Below are 21,459 nucleotides of genomic sequence, written 5' to 3'. Positions count from 1 at the left end.
AAGATATGGAAACAACCAAAACGCCCATCAGTAGATGATTGGATTAAGAAACGGTGGTACATTTACACAATGGAGTATTAGCCATAAAGAATGAAATTTCGCCATTTGCAATGATATGGATGGACCTAGAGAACATTATGCTAAGTGAAATAAGTCAAATGGAGAAAGACAAATACCATATGATCTCACTTACATGTAGAATTTAAAGAACAGAATAAGTGAGCAAAATAAACAGAAATAGTCTCAGAGATACAGAGAAAAAACTGATGGTTGCTAGGTGGGAGGGGGGTGGGGATGAGGGAGAAGGTGAGGAGATTAGAAAGCACAGATTGGTAGTCACAATATTGCCACCTGGATATGAACACCAGTTTGGGGAATCAATAGTATTGTAAAGGTTTTGTAGGGTGTCAGATGGGTCCTTGTCTTGTTAGGGAGATCATTTCATGAAGAGTGTAGGTGCCTGATCACTGCACTGGACATCTGAAGCTGAATAATAGTGAATGTCAACAATAATTTAATATATATATAGTCACAGGATGTAGAGTACAGTGTAGGGAATAGAGTCAATGGAATTGTAACAGCTATATACGATGTCAGAGGGGTACTAGATTGGGGGGGTGGTTATCACTTTGTGAGGGATGTAAATGTTTAACTATTACATTGTTTTGTGCACCTGAAACTAATAAAAAAAAAGAAAAGAAAGCTAATACAGACTTATCCAGGACTTGGCTTTTTCTTCCTTTTTGAATCTGAACACTTTTTGAGTATGTCAGAAAGATAGAGCAATAAACAAATATCACATGACACACTTAGCCAACCATTCATAACTTCACACTCTCTGCAGAGTAATTGGAGAAGAAAGGCATGGGAACAACAACAACAACAAAACCGTATTAAGCAAAGGGTGTATGGCAAGCTTTCTACAGAGACCACAGCACTTGTTTTCAGAAGCCAAACTGAATTAAAAGTTTCAAAAGAGACAAACAGTTGTAGGAGACTTCTTCTTAGCTGTTCTCCCGGACAAAAAGAAACTGGTAAATCAAAGGTGCTTCTCAGTTCCTCACTCTTACTTTACTGACCGTAAGTGAAATTTATTTTTAACTTCTACTTTGCATAAAGTAATTAAGGCATAAAGTATACAGCCAATGCCAGACAGCTTGATTGACACGTTAAAATTATTGTTCTGATATTTCTAAATTATTGTATGTTTTATATTATAGACCTAATGAGTGATTTTAATTTTTCAAAGTTGCTGTCTTTTTTTTTATTTTAGTGTGGTAGCAAAATGGAAGATAGACTCAGAAGTGTGTTTAAACATTATTAATTTTGGGGGGTCAGATTTACACTTCTCTGGATTCTGCAAGTCAATTACTCTAGTCATATTAGCTAACATGTTTTTGGTTTTCATCTGTATGTAACTTATATACTTACTTCATAAAAGGGGACCATGAATTTAATGAGGAGAAAGTAGCTCTTTGAGATGCAAAGAATCACTATAATGTTATTCAACTTTCCTTTACTCCCTGGTTACCTAGATATTAAATAATCATGTGAAAGTGTGCCATTCAAAGTACAGGCTGCTTGTGGGCAAATCTCTGACTTATCAAAAAACTGGTGATGGTTTTTTTATTCCTGTTAAGCTTTTTCTTTCTTTTCTCTTTTTTTTTTAACTAAATGACAAAGTTTTTTCTTTTTCTTATTCTAATCATTACTAACATTCACTGATTTACTTTAGATTGCTGTAATGTTAATATTTGGCAGAAGCAGTGACTTTTGAGACAGGAGGGGAAAGGCTTCCCACACCTTTGCCCTTATCTCTCTCCTAGCCCTGAGTCTGGGAAGAAATACCAGTGGGCAGGATATTTTGCATTCATTAATACTTCATACTCTTAAAAAAAACAACCTGTTGCATGTGTTACTACAGTATCAAATAAGCATTAAATTAGTGCATCCTAAACTATGTTTTCAAAGTGTTCAGAAGCCTTTTTCTAATGACTTTTTTTTGGTCTTTTTCTCTCCTAGTTACTGCTGTACAATATTTACCTTTTCTTTCAAGGAACAGGACAAAATGGTTAAGAAAGAAATCAGTGTGTTCCAACAAACTCAGGCCCTTCTGTACAAGAATTTTATGAAAAAATGGAGAATGAAAAGAGAGAGCTTAACGGTATGGTTCACAATATATATTTTTCCATATTTAGTGAATGAAAATCTATCATGTAATATTATTCTATCATTGCTTTCTTATGTTCACAAATTCTGTGGCCTAGTTGTTTTGGAGTTCTAATAATATTTTGCAAATATTGCAGAATAGAATAATATTTATGTCACTACAGGGTGAAATTAAAGGACTCACATGACAGCTCCTGAAAAACGAAGTAACATTTTATTGAGTAGAACTAGCCATTCTCCAAATAATTAATCCACTTGAATCTTGTGGAGTCATTCTGATGTACCTTGGGTCAACTTTGGTGTTGGGGACAAAAAGAAAAAGAAATAAACTGGACAAAATGAAATCGATTTTTAATGAGTAAACCATAGCACTCTACTGAGGACATTTGGATTAAGGTTCTGTTCATTGGCAGTGCTGGGGAAAGAAAGTTATGAGCAAAAATTAGGGAACATTTTGGGATTTCCTTTCAAGGCTCTTCTTTTTGTAAACAGAGTGGTTTCATGGAGCCAGATCACCGATTGTCAGTATGTTTGCGTTCTGTTGAGTTTCTAGTGTGAGGACATGGACGTTAGGATGAAGAGATTTGCTGCATGTTACTATGAGATATACCTGGGGTTGCTTTGGCCACACAGGGACTGCATTCTGTTTAAAAATAACAAATGACGTTTTGGTGGGAGCTAGCAGAGTTCACATGTTTTTCATTCTCTGCAAGCGCTCTTGAAGCAATTCTAATATTTCAATTCTAATATTTTAATTTTTATGTTGATGAGGGGCACATTGATAATGATCACCCACTAGAATTAATACAAAACTTATTGAAAATATTTTAAATCTCAAAATGTAGAAATATTGGTCCAGGGAACCCACATCCTATCCAATTCACCCATAATCCAAATGTGACAGCTGTTAACATCTTGCCATCTTTGCTTCATTTCTGTGTCTCCTCTCTCCCTCTTTGAAGATACATGGTACTTGACTTTAAGTATTTCAGGTAACATCTACAAAAATTAAGGACATATTCTCCTATATAACCACTAATACACTTCTCATAATTAGCAGTAATTGTATATAATCATCTAATTCCATGACCAAATTCAATTTCCTAAATTTCCCCCCAAAATGTCTTTTACGGCTTGTTTGTTCAAACTAGGAACCACTGAGACAAAAGCAGCTATCTTGTTCAGTATCCATGTACTGTATTTCGCCGATTGCTAATTCATGCTGTCATTTAACTCATTCCTTTATCACCTATATTTCTGGCAAACAGAAAGTTAGATCTAAAAATGTGATGAACTTCAGGTTAAACATTTTTGGCAAGAATGTCTCATGTGATGCTATGAACTTACATTACATCACATTTAAGGCCATATAATCAATAGTGGCCCTACTGTTAGGGGTGCTGTATTACCAGGTTAAGATCAATGGACATGTTTGATATTATATCAGACCTCCGTATTTTTGAAATGGTGTTTTCATTAAAAGATAGATAGTAATTGGGAAGGGAAAAAATTGGAGAGTGCAATGAAGCCACGCTCGGTGTCAGTACTTCCTGTCTTCAAATGTGTCTGAATGTTTCTCACTGTTCTGGACCATATTATAACTCAGCTCATTTTCCTTTTGTGTGCTGGAGGAATGGACAATAGCATTGCTTCTGGGGCTGGTTTTGTGCATGTTTTCGGCATTCTTCAGAACAAACCATTTCCCTGAGCGGCCTCCTCAAGTTCTGGGACGGGTGGATCAGTTTAACGACTCGGACCTGGTGGTGGCATATACCCCTGTCACTAACATGACGCAGAAGATAATGGATAAGATGGCTTTGGCTTCTTTTATGAAAGGTTTGTTGTCTGATGACCGATGTTTTATTATTATGCAACCTCACATGTTGAATTTCAAGTTTGTTTTGCAAGTTGAGTTTATTCACCCAGCCTGTGGGTCAATGGTTCTCTCCTGGGGTAAAGATCCTCATTCTGTTAGCAGTGCAGGCCTTGGTGCAGAGTAAGTAAGGGCAGATGGGTGAGAAGTGAAAGATTTCATTGAGGGCTTTTTCAACAGTACACACATCCTTCACCCCTCTCCTCCTTGAAGTGGATGCTGTTTTGAGTCACCATGAGTATGATGTATACTCCATAAAGTAAGGTTGGAGTAGGAAAAAAAGGTTGGACCCTATTCTAAATGATTTCACTTTTTATTCCTGGCGACTTTCCCGTTTTATGATTCTTCATTGCAGCTTCTGGAGCTCTAGACTTGTGCCTGCCTCCCTACCTATACCGGCCATGTGCTCTGCCTAACCAGTGTTGATTCTACCCTGATCTGGCTCTCCAGGCCTCCTCCATGTGGTCACTTACCTTATCTCTTTTTAACGCAGGAAGCATATACAAAAGACTAATCTCCCTACCTGCACAGTGCTAGCTGTTTGCTTCTTTCAGCCTTAGAATCTCATGGCTCATCGGAGTCTGGTCCTTTTCATACATAATAACACCCATTTCAGCTACCATCCAGCCTGTCCCAGTCATAACTCCTCTCTTTCCATCTCATTCCATGTTCATCTAACGCTTGCTGTTCAGCACAAATATTCGTGTTCTGATCTTGATGGGATTTGTATAACTTCAGAGAAAAAAATCGCTGAAATTAGCATTGTCTTCTAAAAACTTCACAGCCTTTATGTTTAGAAGGATGAGTAGTTTTGAAAGATATGGCCACACTATAAAAATGAACACCTTTTTCTTCTTCATGTAGCTGTCACCCTGAGTGAGATTAAAACACTGTGTTAAAATTAATAAAAATTTTAGAACATAATACATGAAAGTATAAGAAAGCATTCAAAAAAGGAGTCTATAAATTGGACTTCAGAGCTTTCCAAAGTTTCCATTAGTGACAGATTTATTAACCACCTATTGGTTGGATTACTTTGCAGATTGTAAACTCATCCATTATGTATGCTATGACTCCAAAGACTATAGGTGGACTAACTTCTGACTTTTTCTCCTGAACTCCCATTTTTTGTTATTTTTTAAAAAAAATTAAAAATTTTTCCAATTATAGTTGACATACAATATTATATTAGTTTCAGGTATATAACATAGTGATTAGACATTTATATATTTTACAAAGTGATCGTCCCAATAAGTATATCTGACACTATATATAGTTACTATATTACTGACTATATTCCCTATGCTGTACTTTGCATCCCCATGCCTGTTTTTATAAATAGCAATTTGTACATCTTAATCCCTTAACCTTTTTCACCCTTCCTCCAGCCTCTTTCCCATCTGGCAGTCATCAATTTGTTCTCTGTATCTGTGAGTTTGTTTTGTTTGTTTGTTTATTTTGTTTTTTATATCCCACATATAAGTGAAATCATATGGCATTTGTCTCTCTCTGAATTATTTCACTTAGCATAATACCCTTTAGGTCTGTCTACTTCTGATTTTTGTACTCTGATTCTTTGCATGCAGTTTACTTCTCCTGGCATACTGTTTTCATGTGATAGAAATCAGTCTATAATCCTGGCAGGAATTCCCCGCTCCCAAATTCTCAGTTATTTCTCTTGATTATTTTAAATGTATCTTTTTTAAGTTTTTAATTATTTTTAAAAAAACACCAAGGTAATAGCCACCCTAAAAAAGGAACTGAGCAATACAAACTTGTATGAAGCAAAATTATGAAAGCTTCTGCTTTTATCCAGCCACTACTTCCTTCCCTACCAGACCTCCCACTTAAATGTGTTTGTATCTTTTTAGGATAATATGTACACACACATACACATGGTCACATATATATATATATATAGGTATTAATGCTTGTATATGTGTACAGAGGCACACAAATTCCGTTTTTCTCCATTAAAATGAAATCACACTAAAAATGCTACAATTTGGTTTTTAAAAAACATTATTATCATTCACATCTTTTCACATATTTACATTGAACTTAAGACAGTAGAAAGGACTTCGGCCCCTAACTTAGAGGCATCTTTTTACGGATAGTTTGCAACACCAATAAATTTATGGACAACCTAAATAATTGCAAATTTGTTTTGTAGTAAATTTATGTGACTATTTATATTTTTCATGTATGGCAGGAAGGACAGTCATTGGGACTCCTGATGAAGAAACCATGGATACAGTACTTCTGGAAAGCTACTCTGACATGGTGGGAATTGTGTTTAACGACACTTTCTCATATAGTCTGAAGTTTAGTGACGTATCGAGATTCATAATTGTAAAAGAACTCTTTCAATACTCAGGTAAATATATAAGAATTGATTCTGATCGTTTTTGCTACTTCATCAGATCCCCAGTTGGGAATGACTGTTAGAAAAATTAATAAAAATCACAAAAAGAAATAATGTACTTTTATTCCTGAACTTTGTCAGTCTTTAGTATAGGATGAATCTCCTTATTTTTGCAACCATTCAGTAATATTCTTCTTCCAGTTTTGCAAAGTGCTTTAAAAGTGCTCTGAGATTGTGTAATCATGGGGTCTGAGCAGACATGTAGATATTTTACTTTAGAGCCAAAGTTAAGCTTTTTTTTTTTTTAAGATTTTTATTGGGGAAGGGGAATAGGACTTTATTGGGGAACAGTGTGTACTTCCAGGCCTTTTTTTTTTCCCCCCAAGTCAAGTTGTTGTTCTTTCAATCTTAGTTGTGGAGGGCACAGCTCAGCTCCAGGTCTGGTTGCCGTTGCCCAGTTGCTGTTGCTAGTTGCAGGGGGCACAGCCCACCATCCCTTGCGGGAGTTGAAACCGGCAACCTTGTGGTTGAGAGGACATGCTCCAACCAACTGAGCCATTCGGGAGGCAGCTCAGCTGCAGCTCAGCTCAAGGTGCCGTGTTCAATCTTAGTTGCAGGGGGCAGAACCCACCATCCCTTGCGGGACTCAAGGAGTTGAACCGGCAACCTTGTGGTTGAGAGCCCACTGGCCCATGGAATCAAACCGGCAGCCTTCGGAGTTAGGAGCACGGAGCTCTAACCGCCTGAGCCACCGGGCCGGCCCCAAAGTTAAGCTTTTAATTCCATTAACTGATTCCATTGAATGATGATGGGCATGTTTTTTTTCCTTAAAGCACACTGTAGGGCTCTGGAAGATGAACATTTTTGTGTCGTGACAACATACTGGCAAAAAGGGTTTGTGGCTTTTCAAACTGCAATTAATGCTGCGATTATAGAAGTAAGTGCCTACCTTCAGAGATCTGTTTTCAATCTTCTGTAATTTTCCCGTCTCCCAGTCTCTACCTCATCTTCACCTTGCCCCTGCACTCTTAGGAGGTAATCCTTTGTCTCACCTTCTCAGAGAAAATAGAAGCTGTCAGATGGGGGTATCCCCCAACTTCCCAACACAATCCCTATAAAACTGTGGACCTGCTTAACTCACTACACCCATCCTTTCCCTTCTGCCTCATTCCTAACATCTGTCCTCAATTCATAGGCTGGATCCTATCCCTTCCAACATGACCGGGAAATCTGCACAATGGATTTTTCCTTTTGTTTTCTCCTTCTTCAACTTCCCACTTTCAACTAGATTCTTTTCTTCAGGATTTAAAGTTATTAATTTCTTCCCGTATCATCAAGACCTTCCCTCATCCACGTTTCCTCCTCAAATATTTCAGCTCCCTCCCCTTAACAGCTAAGCTTCTTGAATCGGTTGTCTTCACTTCGGCCCAACTCAACACAACATGATTTCTGTCTCCACCACACCACCAGTAACAGCTGTGGTCAGTATCAACTCCCATGTCAATTAACAACTGACCTTTTCATTCCTTATCTTACTTGATCTTTTAACTATACCGCATTCACTTGGTTTTCCTTCACTTTTTTAGCCATTCCTTCCCAGTCTTCTTGCCTACTTACCCAACTTTATACTCCCGCTTCTTTACATCTGTAGGTCCACAAGGTTCTATCCTATGCATCTTTCTCTATCCTATGTACTTTCTCTAGACAATGTCATTCATTTCCATAACTTTAATTACAATTTACTGCTGATAACTCTAAGAAACTTATTTCAACTTGTAGACCAGCAAAGATTTTCTGTAAAGGGCTAGATAGTGAATATTTTAGGCTCTGAGGACCAGACTGTCTTCATTGCAACTATGCAGTCAACTCTGCAGTTGTACCATGAAAGAAGCCAGTAGACAAATGAGTGTGGCTGTGTCCCGATAAAACTATAACAAAAACAGGTGGTGGGCCAGATTTGGTCTGTGGACCGTAGTTCGCTGACCTCTACTGCTATATACCTGATGGTTTACTGGGTATATCTATTTTAATTTCTCATAAGCAATTCAAACTAGTATGTTTGTGGGTATTTTTCTCTAAATGTGACTGAGTTAAATGAATGCTAAAGCCACCCACCTAGTGAACCAAATAGAAACTGGGGAATCATCAGAGATCATTTTCTCTACCTTACCCATTGCACCCAATCTCTTATCTGGCCCTGTTAATTCTAAGCTCAAATCTATGTACTTCTCTTCAACACTGCCACCAGCATTAGTCATTATCGTATGTAGCCTGAACTACGGGAGTAGTTTATTTCTCCAGTCTCATCTTCTCTCTCTCTCTCTCTCTCTCTCTCTCTCTCTCTGTCTCTCTGTCTCTCTCTCTCTCCCCCCTGTTTCCCTGAAAATAAGACCTAGCAGGACAGTCAGCTCTCATGCGTCTTTTGGAGCAAAAATTAATATAAGACCCGATATTATATTATATTATATTATATTATATTATATTATATTATATATTATATTATATTATACGTGGTATTATATTATACGTGGTATTATATTATATTATACATATTATATATTATACCTGGTCTTGTAGTAAAATAAGACCAGGTCTTATATTAATTTTTGCTCCAAAAGACGCATGAGAGCTGATTGTCCGGCTAGGTCTTATTTTCGGGGAAACACAGTATCTATCTATCTATCTGTCTGTGTCTGTCTGTCTATCTATCTATCTATCTATCTATCTATCTATCTATCTATCTGTCTATCTATTCTATCTATTCTATCTATCTATCTCTCATCTATATTTCTATCTCTATTTTTTGCTGCAGGGACCTCTTTTTTGTACCTCCAATGTAATATGCTCCTTTTTCCTTTGTACATGCCATCTCTTCTGCCGATAATTTTCTTCTCCAACCTCAACTCTCCCCACATAATCTTTGTTTAAATAAGATCACAGCCTTCAGCTGTTGATGCAGATGTCATTTCTATGGGGAAGCCTTCCTTGTTTTTGCTCCTCTCTCAGTCTCTACTTCTCCTTTAATGCAGTTGCTCAATTATAATTAAGCAATTGTGCACAAGTTGTTTGATGTCTCTCCTTCCTTCTCCATCTCCACCACAAAGCATAAAACTGTGAAAGTGAGAAGTGTTTGTTTGGATTGTACCTCTCTCTCCATCACCTATCACAGTATATTGTGCATGATAGACCCCCCAGGAATTTCTCACATGACTCCTAATTAATGTCAATTAATTCCAAAGATCATCAAGACCATCGTGATGAAATTAATAGTTTACCATATTTTAAAATAAAGGAAAAATGTAAATACTGAAAATTAAAAGAAAGAAAGGCATATAGTTTTCTAATATATTTTTCTAATATAGTTAACATCATAAATTTTTTTGTTAACATCCCAATTTAGGTCACAACAAATCATTCTGTGATGGAGGAGCTGACATCAGTTATTGGAATAAATATGAGGACACTACATTTCATTTCTAATGAAAGGAGTATAAATCAATGGGTTATTTTTATTTGTATTATTTCTTTCTCCCCTTTTATATACTTTGCATCATTAAATGTTACAAAAGAAAGAAAAAAATTTAAGAAACTGATGATGGTGATGGGTCTCCGAGAGTCAGCATTCTGGTAAGTTCACTTGTGTCTCACACATTAATAAATAGAGAAACTCATTAGATTATAAGAGAAATTATAATAAAACGAAATTAGTGATAAGGGGCTAGTTTCCCCTTGATAGAAAAAGCTGTTGGCGAAATGCACCGACAAATGCATATAGAAATGCCGACAAAAGTATTGTCATGTTTTTGAGGTAAGCATTACATTTGGATCCAACCTTCTAAGTGCCCCAAACTGAGGTACAACACAGCAGAAAGTTCTGCTGATATAGCACTGTCCGATGTAGCAGGGTTTGCACTGGCTAGAGGTTTTTAAAAATTAGTTAATATTGCATCAGTTATTGGGGAGAATGTTCTGTAAATATGCTTTTTACTCCTCTTTCTCTTCAAAGTCAATGAAGAGAGATTTTGAAAATGAAATAATGTGCATAAAAAGTATAGCTTTGACAATTTAACTTCCAAGAGAACCCTATTACCAGATGTAGGCATCCCAGGGATTGAGGTGAAACTGATGTATTTCTTATGAAGTCCCCACAGTTCTTGTATATTTTACCCTTTTCCACTTTATTACTGATCAGGCACAAATTTTGCTATAATCTACTTAACCCAAATAAGGCTCAAGAATGCAGAATTCTTAAAGAATCTTGAGAGTAATTTCTTATATAAAACATTGTAAATAGATCATGAAAATTACTTATAGTAATCCCTTTCCAACTGCACATTTATTTTATATGAAATTCTTGTAATTTTAGTTCTATGAACCAGAATTATCCTTATAATTGAGAGAATTTAATTTAAATATATATGGATTAAGATTAGCTCCTATTGAGGCTAATTTTTTTTAACAGGGTGGAATAGGAAAATAAAAAAGAGATACAACAAATGATTAAAACCAGAATTTTTTGCTTGTTTTTTTTCCCTTTGTTTTCAAGATAATTGTTTCCCTAACATACTCCATAGATGACTAGCTCTTTAAATACCATTATAAACTCATGAATCTTAACGTGTCTACTAGGTTTCAATCCACAATCCACTGTAATTATTGTTCTTACTAAAACTCAGATTGCCCCATCTTTGACTAAAGGAACCCACTTCAGGTTGGTTTCTGATTCCTTTTGTCAAGAATCTAAGTGGGTTATTATTATTAATATTATTGTTATTTTGGATATGTTCCTTGCTATTTTGTATGACAAGATGCTCTTTCTTGTTTCTTTTAATTGGAAAAAGTATTTCAAAACCATTATATGCTAGAAATATACTTTGCTATTGGATTGATCATTGTTTCTACCTTTTTCAGCAGATACAGAATAATGATATATAGTCTACATTTTATGTATATAATAACATACACACATTAAAGATAAATCTCTTATGTGTTTATACTGATACTTACAATTCAAATATAGTACAATAGGGCTTTTATTTCATCTCTCCCATAGTATAACCATATCTCCTTTCTTACGCACTGAGAATTCTCATTCTCTAGGAGAAATACAGAGAATGTTAGAATTAGAATATCCCTAATTATTCATTTGTTTTATCCAGAAATACACATACAACAGTATAACAATACTAATAATATTACTTCAATATAATAACTGAAAGTGGTTAAAATACTTTTATTCTTAGGCTTTCCCCAATCCCCCCAATTTTTAATAGTTATACTGTTCCTACACTGACAGAGTACATACCATTCTTTCTCCTTTTTAAACTTAGTTCTACAAGTAAGTACATTTTTTTTTTAATTAAACATTTTCATTTTGAATAGTTTCATACTTAGTTGTAAGAAATAATTGGAGAGCTCCCATGTTTATCCAGTTCCCCCGAATGATAACATGTTCAAAAACTGTTGTACGCTTTCACACCACAGTACTGACACTAACACAGTGAAGATACCAAACAGTTAGTTCTAGCACCACATTCAATGCTCTTCCCTGTCCCCGATCGCTAACCCCTGGTAACCACTAATCTGTTCACCATTTCTGTAATTCTGACATTTCAGAAATGCTATATAAATGCAATCATACAGTCCGTAACCTTTTGGGGTTGGTTTTTTCCACTCAGCACAATTCCCTGGCACGTCAGCCAAGTGGTTGCATCTATCAGCAATTTGCTCCTTTTTATTGCTGAGTACTATTCCATGATATGGATACACCTCAGTTTGTTTAACCCTTCTTTCTTTGAAGGAGAGATAAATTGTTTGTAGTTTTTAGGTATTATAAATAAAGCTGCTACGAACATTCATGTCTAGGTATTTATAGGAACGTAAGTCTTTATTTCTCCGAGATAAATGCCCAGTGGTGTGATCGCTGGACTGTATGGTGGTTTAGTTTTATAAGAAACTGTCCAACTGTTTTCCAGAGTGGGCATATCATTTTATATTCCTACCAGCAATGTATAAGTGATGAAAGCATGGATTATAGAAAATAATTGTATTTGACTTGGTTTATGCTTTTATACTTGCATTGGAATTTACATATGTCTGATGCTCTTATTAATTCATTGAGCATAAAAGTTGTACATTTTTTTCTCATTTCCTTTCTTCTTAACTAATCTTAATATGCCATACTCTCTTTACCTCAATCTATGGCCAGCTGTTTCAAACAATATATTTAATTATTGGGAGTCGATATTTTTCAAAGGTGAAAGGTGAATTCAGTTGCTTATCTTCAAAAATCACATGATTAAGATTGTTAGGTATTTGAATTTGTAAAAGATTTTTAAAATTTCAAATTAAGTAACGAAAGCATGAGAGAGTTAGGAAAACTATGATCACTTAAGTTTACTCTTCGTAAAATACTATGTACTTGTGGTAGTAATAATTTATATTTGTGTACTACATTAGAGTATATAAAAGGCTTTCAAGTGCATTATCTGTACAAAGTTTTCACGCATAATCTGAAAGCCCTATGTAAGTCCAGAGGGTACTTGGCAGTTTGTTAGTGTTTTCATGAAATGTCACATTTTAAACATGAGAGTCTTTTTCCTGTTTAAAACATATATTTACATCTATTTCCACAGATTTTCTAAAACAACCATGTTTTGAGTACTATGCTATTGGATCACAGCCATATATCTATAATCCCAACACCTTTCACTTTTAGTTTTGTATTTTTTAGCATCATTGTTATATTCTGATTCTTAAAAACAATATATTGAATGGCTAATGGCAATAGCCATATAAGGATAAAAAATGAAGTGAGCTTTACTTAAAGAGATTTCAGTTAAACATTCAGAACAATCGTGCACCTTAAGGAAGCTTAGGGAATTTAGAGGTGACAGTATTATTTTTCCATTGACATTTATATAGTCCCTTGACTGAAAGATAAGATTATATGTAATATTAATTTTAAAATGCATTGTACATTTGGAAAGATAATCGTAATAATTGCTAAGCTAAAGTCTTCATGTGTATTATCTCAGTTAATCCTTTGAACAACCATGAGATAGCCACCATGGTGAACCCCATTTTACAGATGAGGGTGAGAAAGGATGACTTGACCACGATCGTAGAGCTAAAATGTGCATAACCACAATTTTATAGTAAACTTGACCCTAGTAAGTTTGCTTTCAGAACTTACATTCTTCACCATTTTCCATATTGTCTCTCCAAACGTTTGTGTGTATGTGATATTTTGAATCAACACCTTGTTTCTACCATAGGCTCTCCTGGGGATTGATATATGCTGGCTTCATCTTTGTTATGTCAATTTTTATGGCTCTGATAATAACATCTACCCAAGTTGTAATAAGTACTGGCTTCATGGTGATATTCACACTCTTTATCCTATACGGCCTATCTTTGGTGAGTTGACAAAACATGTACGTATCTTTTAATCCATTTCAGGTTTCAGATATATGAGCAAATAATGTTTCTTCAGGATATTGATATGGTATAGTCAGTAATTTTGTATCCTGGATTCCATATGCTTTGAGAAAGGTTTTGACAATGTGAGAAATTGATGAATATTGGTATTTATGATTCTCAAAGGAAATACCAATTGTAACTCCTCTTTTTTTTCTCAGATAGCATTTGCTTTTCTCCTGAGCGTGTTGATAAAGAAATCTGTCCTTACCGGTGTGGTGGGGTTTCTCTTCATTGTATTCTGGGGATGTCTGGGATACACTACCTTGTTTAGGCAACTCCCTTCATCTTTGGAATGGGTTTTAGGTCTTTTCAGCCCTTTTGCCTTCACTACTGGAATGACCCAGGTAAGAACACAATGATTTCATGATTTTATTTACAAAATTTTCAAAATTATTGAAGAGTTTAGTGCTTCATGAAACTTAATGACCAATCACTCTGTAGTTGAAGAAATTCTACTGTTAAAAAGCTGAATAAACAAAATTCTTATCAAAGTAATAAAGCAGATAAATCAGTTGTAAAATCTTAGAAATTTTAAAGAAGAAAAATAATTGCCCATCATCTGACCACTCAGAAATACCTCGTTTATGATCCCATTTAAAGAGGCAGTAAAAGGTGGAGTTTACAAGTAATGAGTGGGACTGGAAGGCATGAATCGTTCTCAGCTCTGCCATTTCCCAGCTGGGTGACTTTGAGCAAGTCACTTGTCTTCTGTGGCCTCACTTTTTTCATCTGCAGAATGGGGATGTCAGTAGAACTCACCTCATGGGGGTAATTGTGAAGACTAACTGTGTTATTATATATGAATGTATAAAGCTAGAATAGTGCCTGATACATGCTATGTTAGCTATTATCTTTATTATCTTTCTATTTTCTATTTATTTAAAAATAATTTCTTCATGTCTTTAATACTTATTTCATATATTAATGTTTCTGCCATATCTTATACTTACCATTTTTATATTTCTTATAAATGGCCTCCAATTTCACTGCCTGTTCTGTTTCTTTTCCCAGAATATTATTTTTGGTTGTTTGTCCACTTCTCCAAATTCCCTTCTTTAAAACATCTGTGATAATCAATTAGTTAGATGTCTATTCTTCAATTGTGTTACTTTCTCATTTAGCATTTCCCACTTTTATGACACTTTTATTTGTATAGAGCAACACTATGATTAAAACTTCACTGTGCATTTTTGAAGAAAGGGATATTAAAATATGAATTGTATTTGTTTAGGTAGCACTATTTTTTAACACTTTAGTTCTATAGGTTCATCCAATTTTTATTTTGTTTTAAATCTCAGATTATACACCTGGAATATTACTTGAATGGTGTTATTTTTCCTGATCCCTCTGGAGAGTCATACATAATGATAGTTACTTTCTTCATTTTGGCACTTGATACTCTTCTCTATTTGATATTAACATTATATTTTGAGCGAGTTCTGCCTGGTAAGTAATAGTGTGGTTAAAGTTGAATTTAAAGCAATTCTGTTTCTTAGGTAATGTCATAATATTTGTAATTTAAGAAGTATTTCCGATTACGGAGGAATGGAGGACGTTTTAGACCAGTAGAATTTTCTCATTTTCATCTCACTCTTTAACGGTCTGAATGGAATTATTTTGTAAAAACATTTTAATTAAAAATAATTTATATTTATTTTGGTTTTTATATTTTATAAAGGTAGGGTATGTGTGTATGAGTGTGTGTGTGTGTGTGTGTGTGTGTATGTGTGTATGCTTTAGCTGAGGAGAGGAAAGGAAACACCTAAAGCAGCTATTGAATAATGTTTTTTAGTGCTTGAATTCAACTCACTGACATAGTTCATTAAATAGTTCTTGCTAATATTTGGCTCGAGTAAACTTGTTCTTCTGAATCTCGGGAATATGAAGAAGGAAACACAATATAAAGTTAATGGATGACCTCTTCTTTTCTCCCTTTTTTGTGGGAAGATTAGCCTAACAAGAATGTTTTATATAGTGTTTTAAAAATTAATAAACTCTACAAATGACTTTAAATAATTATAATAAAATTCCTATGTAGTATACACATATAATCCTAGGAACTAGTATACTTACATTTTATTTTGCCCTAAAATCCACAAATTTTACTCATACATAATTCCTTTTTACATGTCAGAATCTGAATATTTCCATCCTTTTAAAACCCTATTTATTGTGGTCTTTTCCTTTATCTGTTTTCTAATTCAGGCATTCTATTTAAAAAAGTATCGATAGTTTTCCTCTAGATTTTGTTTCATGTATTTTACCTCTACATGGTAGAGGTAAATAGTAATTATACTATTATTTAGGTTTTTATCTCTATTCCTTTTATTGGTTCCGTTAATATAGTTTTAAATAAGTAATTTCTTTTGCATTTAGCAAATTTCCTTCAAAATTATTTTGCAAAATTATTCTTGTGAATGATTTTTCAAAATTAAATGAAATGTCTTCTTTTAGTAGCATATAATGTATGTAATCCATATAAAACCAAGTTAATAACGTGTCCTTGCCTTGGCACAGGTCAGTCAAAGAATCAGCATTCTAGTGTCTGAATAATTGAAAAAATTTACTCTTCTGTCATTTCTCAAATTCTGCTTTTCATTTATGCAAAATGAAAATTAAATTCCTAGATCTTATCTTCTGAGGGTATTCACTCACTCATTCACACACATGGTAATGGTCTTAAACACTTTCTTTTCTCTAAACCCTTAAAAGAGTCCCCCACCTGAACTGGGGCTAGACTCTTGGCCATTTTCTCATCATCTTCCTCCTTTTGAAGTTTCTTATTTTCTCTTTTATCTAACATTTATTACTCTTTGCAGTATAAATCATATCAACTTGCTTTTAGCCTCCAGGCCCAGAACTCTAGTATGAAATATCAGAATTCTTTCTATTGAGTAGAGGGAATCATGAGCTTTTTAATACTCCAAAGTCAGTTTTTCCCTTTAATAACTCTGTGCCATGTGACATTTTTCCTTTCCTAAAGTTTTGGTTTTCTACGTTAAGAATACTTTTTTCTCCAACACTTTCCTCTACAATTTAATTTGTATTGTAATAGGCACATTTCCAATTTCTTTTAAGTCTTCCACTCATTCATAATTTGCTTGCTTTTCTTTTCCAAATACTTTCCCTACCTACAGAAAGGCACAATAACTAATATTTAAATCTGAGAAAACGGAATTCAAATTTTTTCTTTCAATTCCTGTGTGTTCATATAATCATACAATTTTACCAATCAATACCATGTTTCCCCGAAAATAAGACCTAGCCGGACGATTTAATGCATCTTTTGGAGCAAAAATTAATATAAGACCCGATCTTATTTTACTATAAGACCGGGACTAATAATATATAATATAATATAATATAATATAATATAATAATATAATAATATAATAATATAATAATATAATAATATAATATAATATAATATAATATAATATAATATAATACTGGTAATACTGGGTCTTATTTTACTATAAGACCGGGTATAATATAATATAATGTAATACTGGGTCTTATATTAATTATTGCTCCAAAAGATGCATTAGAGCTGATTGTCCAGCTAGGTCTTCTTTTCGGGGGAACACGGTATTTAGTTCAGCATCTCGTACAGGCCTCTCATCGTAGGGAATCTGAAATAGTGGTCTGGAGAGGTTATGTGTTTGGCCCAAGAACACAGCAGAATCTGGACTAAAATTTTCAATATAGCTAACCTAATGCTCTTTTTTCTTTTTTACATAGAATTAAATATTTATTGATCATTTCCTGTCTTTTGTCTCTAGAATGTAAGTCTCCATGAGGAAGGAGATGTTTGCTTTTTACTATTACACTGATAGCTTCAAGCCATTAGGAGAGTGTTTGGCATAAATTCCGGGCGAATTAAATAAATGCATATACTCGTTCTCTTTTTTAAACTTTCAGGATAAACAATGTATGGTTTCCATCTAGAGACTACCTGATACATAGAGGCTCCCAATAAACATTTTCTGAAGGACTGCAAGAATGAACTCTCTATTTTCTCTCATTCTGAAACAGCTCCTCCTCCTCCTGCCTTTTCCTGCCCCCCGCCCGCCTCCCCTTCCTTCTTTCAGATCCCTAAATTCAGTCTCACTTCCCTTTACTTAGGTACAATATGTATTCTTTACTTGGGTACAATATGTAATCCAAATACATAATCCAATACGTAATCTGTAATCCAAAGTTTTATCAACATCTTTCAAATCAACATTTTTAGGGCAGGTCATATATAAATGCTTTTACATTTATAACTCGTTTTCAGAACCAGAACAAACCAAGAATTTCCCACGAAGTGGATACTAATTAGATAGCAGTTTTCATCAGCCTATTTAGCATATAACTGCTCGTTGAAGTCAGTGTGGGTCCACAGTCTGCATCTTCAAAGCTTTCATAGGTAGCTGTGGAAATGCTTATGGAAATTGGTATTTATTAATAAATGTAGTGTAGGAAGTGTAATAAGAGTGGATGTCACAGGTTCTATGATGGGGTAAGTCCCTGAGTTGGTGGGTCACAAAAAGCTTGAAACTTCAGCTGTGTTTAAAAGATAAGTTTACCTGGCAGACAAGAGTGCAAAAAAGATTTTTCAGTCAACAGGAACAGCACATATGCTCAGCAGTGAGAAACAGCATAGCATAGGGGAAATTAAAAGTTGTTAGATAGATAGAGCTGGTGCATGGTTGGTTGTAAGACGTTGTTCTACCTTGTTAACCAGCTAACAAGGGTTACAAGGGGAGAATTTTTCCCAAGTACACATGCCTGTGCACAGCTACACCCAGGGCAATACAGCATGCAAAGATCCTGATAGTCTGAGGCTCACCTCCTGTTAAGTCCTGTAGGTGCCTCGTCGTGGAAACTTGCTAGGTCACATGCAGAATTTGGAATTCTACCTTCTAGAGCAGTTCAAGTATTATTGATCATCCTTGACACAGTTTTTACTTGTTTTTGTTGAAATGAGAAAAATAATGTGAAATTTATTAATTATTTAATATGACGTCTTTGGTGAGATTATAGCCTTTCTATAGATATATTTACATAGTGAAAATATCTTTTTTTTGCAATGATGGTCATAGCAGATAGTAGGTTTTTTTTTTTAACTATCCTTAATTAACACAATATATTTATTTTAAAATATATCTATCCAAGAAATCCCAGAGCGTTAGAGTCACTGGTTCAGGAAACAGAGAAAGATTGAAATAGATTTATGTAGGACCTTCCACTGATGTGATTTGTGTTTTAAGAATATTACTCTGGTAGCTGTGTAAAGGATGGGCTCAAAGCATGTGGGCATTGTTACAATTATGTTAGAGAGAGAGGGACCAAATGAAGGTGTCAATGTAATATAGTGGGGAGGACAGATTCAAGGGATACTTACATGAGAGAAATGATTTGGTTTGGTGCTTAATTATATATGAAAGAAATGAGAAACAGTGGGTGGAGATAGGGTTGCCCTTGTTTCTGGCTTTAATTACTGAGGTAAAGAAAATGCCACTTAACCCAAATAAGAAATCAGTAGCAGCAAAACAGAAGTATGAAAAATTCCTGCAATCTTGGATGTATTCTAAAAAATGCTATAATTTCTATAAATAGGATGAATTTCTTAATTTTTCCCCCTTTAAAAATTTTTCCTTTGCTTTTTCACAGTGTAATTTCCCTTTCTGGCTAGTTCAGCTCTAAATGTTTTTACCTGTTTTCATCTTTGATCATTTCTACTCTCCCACATTACCTCTCTAAAACCACAACACACTATTCTTTTAATTTCTCTTTTTAAGGACACTCGATTTCCAGTTATACCTTTCCTATTCGTTCCCATATATTTTTCTACATGTCTTTTGTTCTCATACTTCTAGAAGTTACTTATTGTCATATCTCTTCCTCTTCAACAACTCTTTTGGAATGGCATTTTTCAGTTTTTATCCCCTTATATTAGGGTTCAGTAACAGCTTGCTTAAAACAGTGTCATTTCAATTTATCCTATAGTCTCTGTAAAAGCTATTAAATTTTGTCCTCCTTTCATTAGTAAATTCATGTTTTGTGAATATATCTTTAAAATACCATTCATTTTATTTTATTTGATTCTTTAGATCTACACCTGAACTTTCTATTCTCCTTTCTTTCCATTAAATTAAAAGTCCAACCAAACAAATTTGAATTGATTATACATACAACAAATTCTGCCTTGGAATGATACGAACTCTCTCTTGAAAAAAATCCTTGTATAACTTCATGAGGTCATAAAAAGCTAAAGGATTATTGGTGTATCTGGTTGAAAAAACATTTACATAAAATATAACGGACAAGGCAGAAACAGTTTGATTTGTGTTTCTTTCATTTGCTTAGGGATTTAAAATTTTCCTGTGTTTTTCACTTAGATGTCTTATTTTTAATTTTCCTCCTTTTCACACCTTTTTCCTAGATGCCAACAATTATTCAGCTTTAAGTCTACCTTTCTGTAATTAATAACTTAATTTTTCTACTTTTGTTTTATTCTTAGGGCTTTGAAAAAGGCTGACTGTTGATTTATAGTGACTCACATATTCCTTACTTTCAATATTCATTTTTTTCTGGGTTATCAAAATAATATTTCTCCATATACTATTGCAGAACTCAGCATACACAATTTTTCTTGTTAAGCATCCAAATGTCTGGAAATCCCGAGAGTGAGGAAATTCGTGATGTTTGATACGATTTCCAAGAGCTAAACTTTATCTTCTTTGATAAGCTTTTTTATTTTTATGAAGCAGAGATAAAAATTTATCAAAGGCCAAACACTGTCTTCAGTATCTCTTCACTATCACTTCAATATCCCAATTCACTTTGAACATTACAAACGTAAATTCCCAACATAATAACTTAAATTCAAAGTTGATATCAAGCCACACTAGGACAGAAGTCATTCTTCACTGATGTGGTATGATTGATTCAATACTTAATTATGTCTTGATTGATTAGATGGAGATGGCCACAGGCTTTCACCATTGTTTTTCCTAAAGTCTTCATTCTGGTCCCAACATCAAAATGCTCATCATGAAGACTTTGAGAATGAACTAAATACCGAGCATTCCTCGGATGACTCTTTTGAACCAGTGTCTCCAGAGTTCCACGGAAAAGAAGCCATAAGGTACTTAACAAATTATGTGACTATGTACACTGAGAGGCAACAGCTTAAGAAAGGAAACTGCTACAGGGCCAACGACAGGTCAGATGTTGTTATAGATGATGTGTTTTTGAAAGCTCCTTTCTTTCAGGTTGTCCGCTGCCATCATCCTACGTTTTCCTCATTCATTTCTGGAAACAGAATGATTGAATAATAACTGGAGAGGGGAGTGAGGGAAAGCCTCACTCCGTTCCTTCCTCTCGCGCTCCTTTTCTTCTTTCAATTGTAGCTTTCCCTTCATTTGCTATCTTAGAGAAATGACTGGAATATATGAAATGTCAAGGTTGATAAGAGTATAAGCAGGTCTGTGCAAATGTCTTCTGGGGGTGGTGTGGGCTTTCACTGCTGCCCTCCTTGGATCCCATTAAGGGGGTGACACCCTACTTTGTGAAGCTTAGG

The 21,459-nt window shown here is 34.7% G+C and overlaps 1 protein-coding gene across 1 annotated transcript in view; it reads left to right on the top strand.

The window, feature by feature from the left end:
• Positions 1-844: 844 nt before the first annotated feature.
• ABCA10 (ATP binding cassette subfamily A member 10) overlaps positions 845-21,459 on the top strand; it is a 49,686-nt gene continuing 29,071 nt past the window's right edge. The window contains exons 1-10 of the mRNA XM_033091530.1: positions 845-1,080; positions 2,023-2,164; positions 3,801-4,005; positions 6,255-6,419; positions 7,241-7,344; positions 9,808-10,034; positions 13,685-13,826; positions 14,048-14,233; positions 15,188-15,335; positions 20,856-21,024. Coding sequence (XP_032947421.1) covers positions 2,069-2,164; positions 3,801-4,005; positions 6,255-6,419; positions 7,241-7,344; positions 9,808-10,034; positions 13,685-13,826; positions 14,048-14,233; positions 15,188-15,335; positions 20,856-21,024 — 1,442 coding nt within the window. The 5' untranslated portion in view covers positions 845-1,080; positions 2,023-2,068. The remainder of the gene's footprint in view (positions 1,081-2,022; positions 2,165-3,800; positions 4,006-6,254; positions 6,420-7,240; positions 7,345-9,807; positions 10,035-13,684; positions 13,827-14,047; positions 14,234-15,187; positions 15,336-20,855; positions 21,025-21,459) is intronic.

This window comes from Rhinolophus ferrumequinum, chromosome 21 (assembly GCF_004115265.2).
Source record: "Rhinolophus ferrumequinum isolate MPI-CBG mRhiFer1 chromosome 21, mRhiFer1_v1.p, whole genome shotgun sequence".
Lineage (NCBI taxonomy): Eukaryota > Metazoa > Chordata > Mammalia > Chiroptera > Rhinolophidae > Rhinolophus > Rhinolophus ferrumequinum.
Note: the sequence above shows the minus strand (reverse complement) of the source record. Positions and strands in the feature narration are given on the sequence as shown.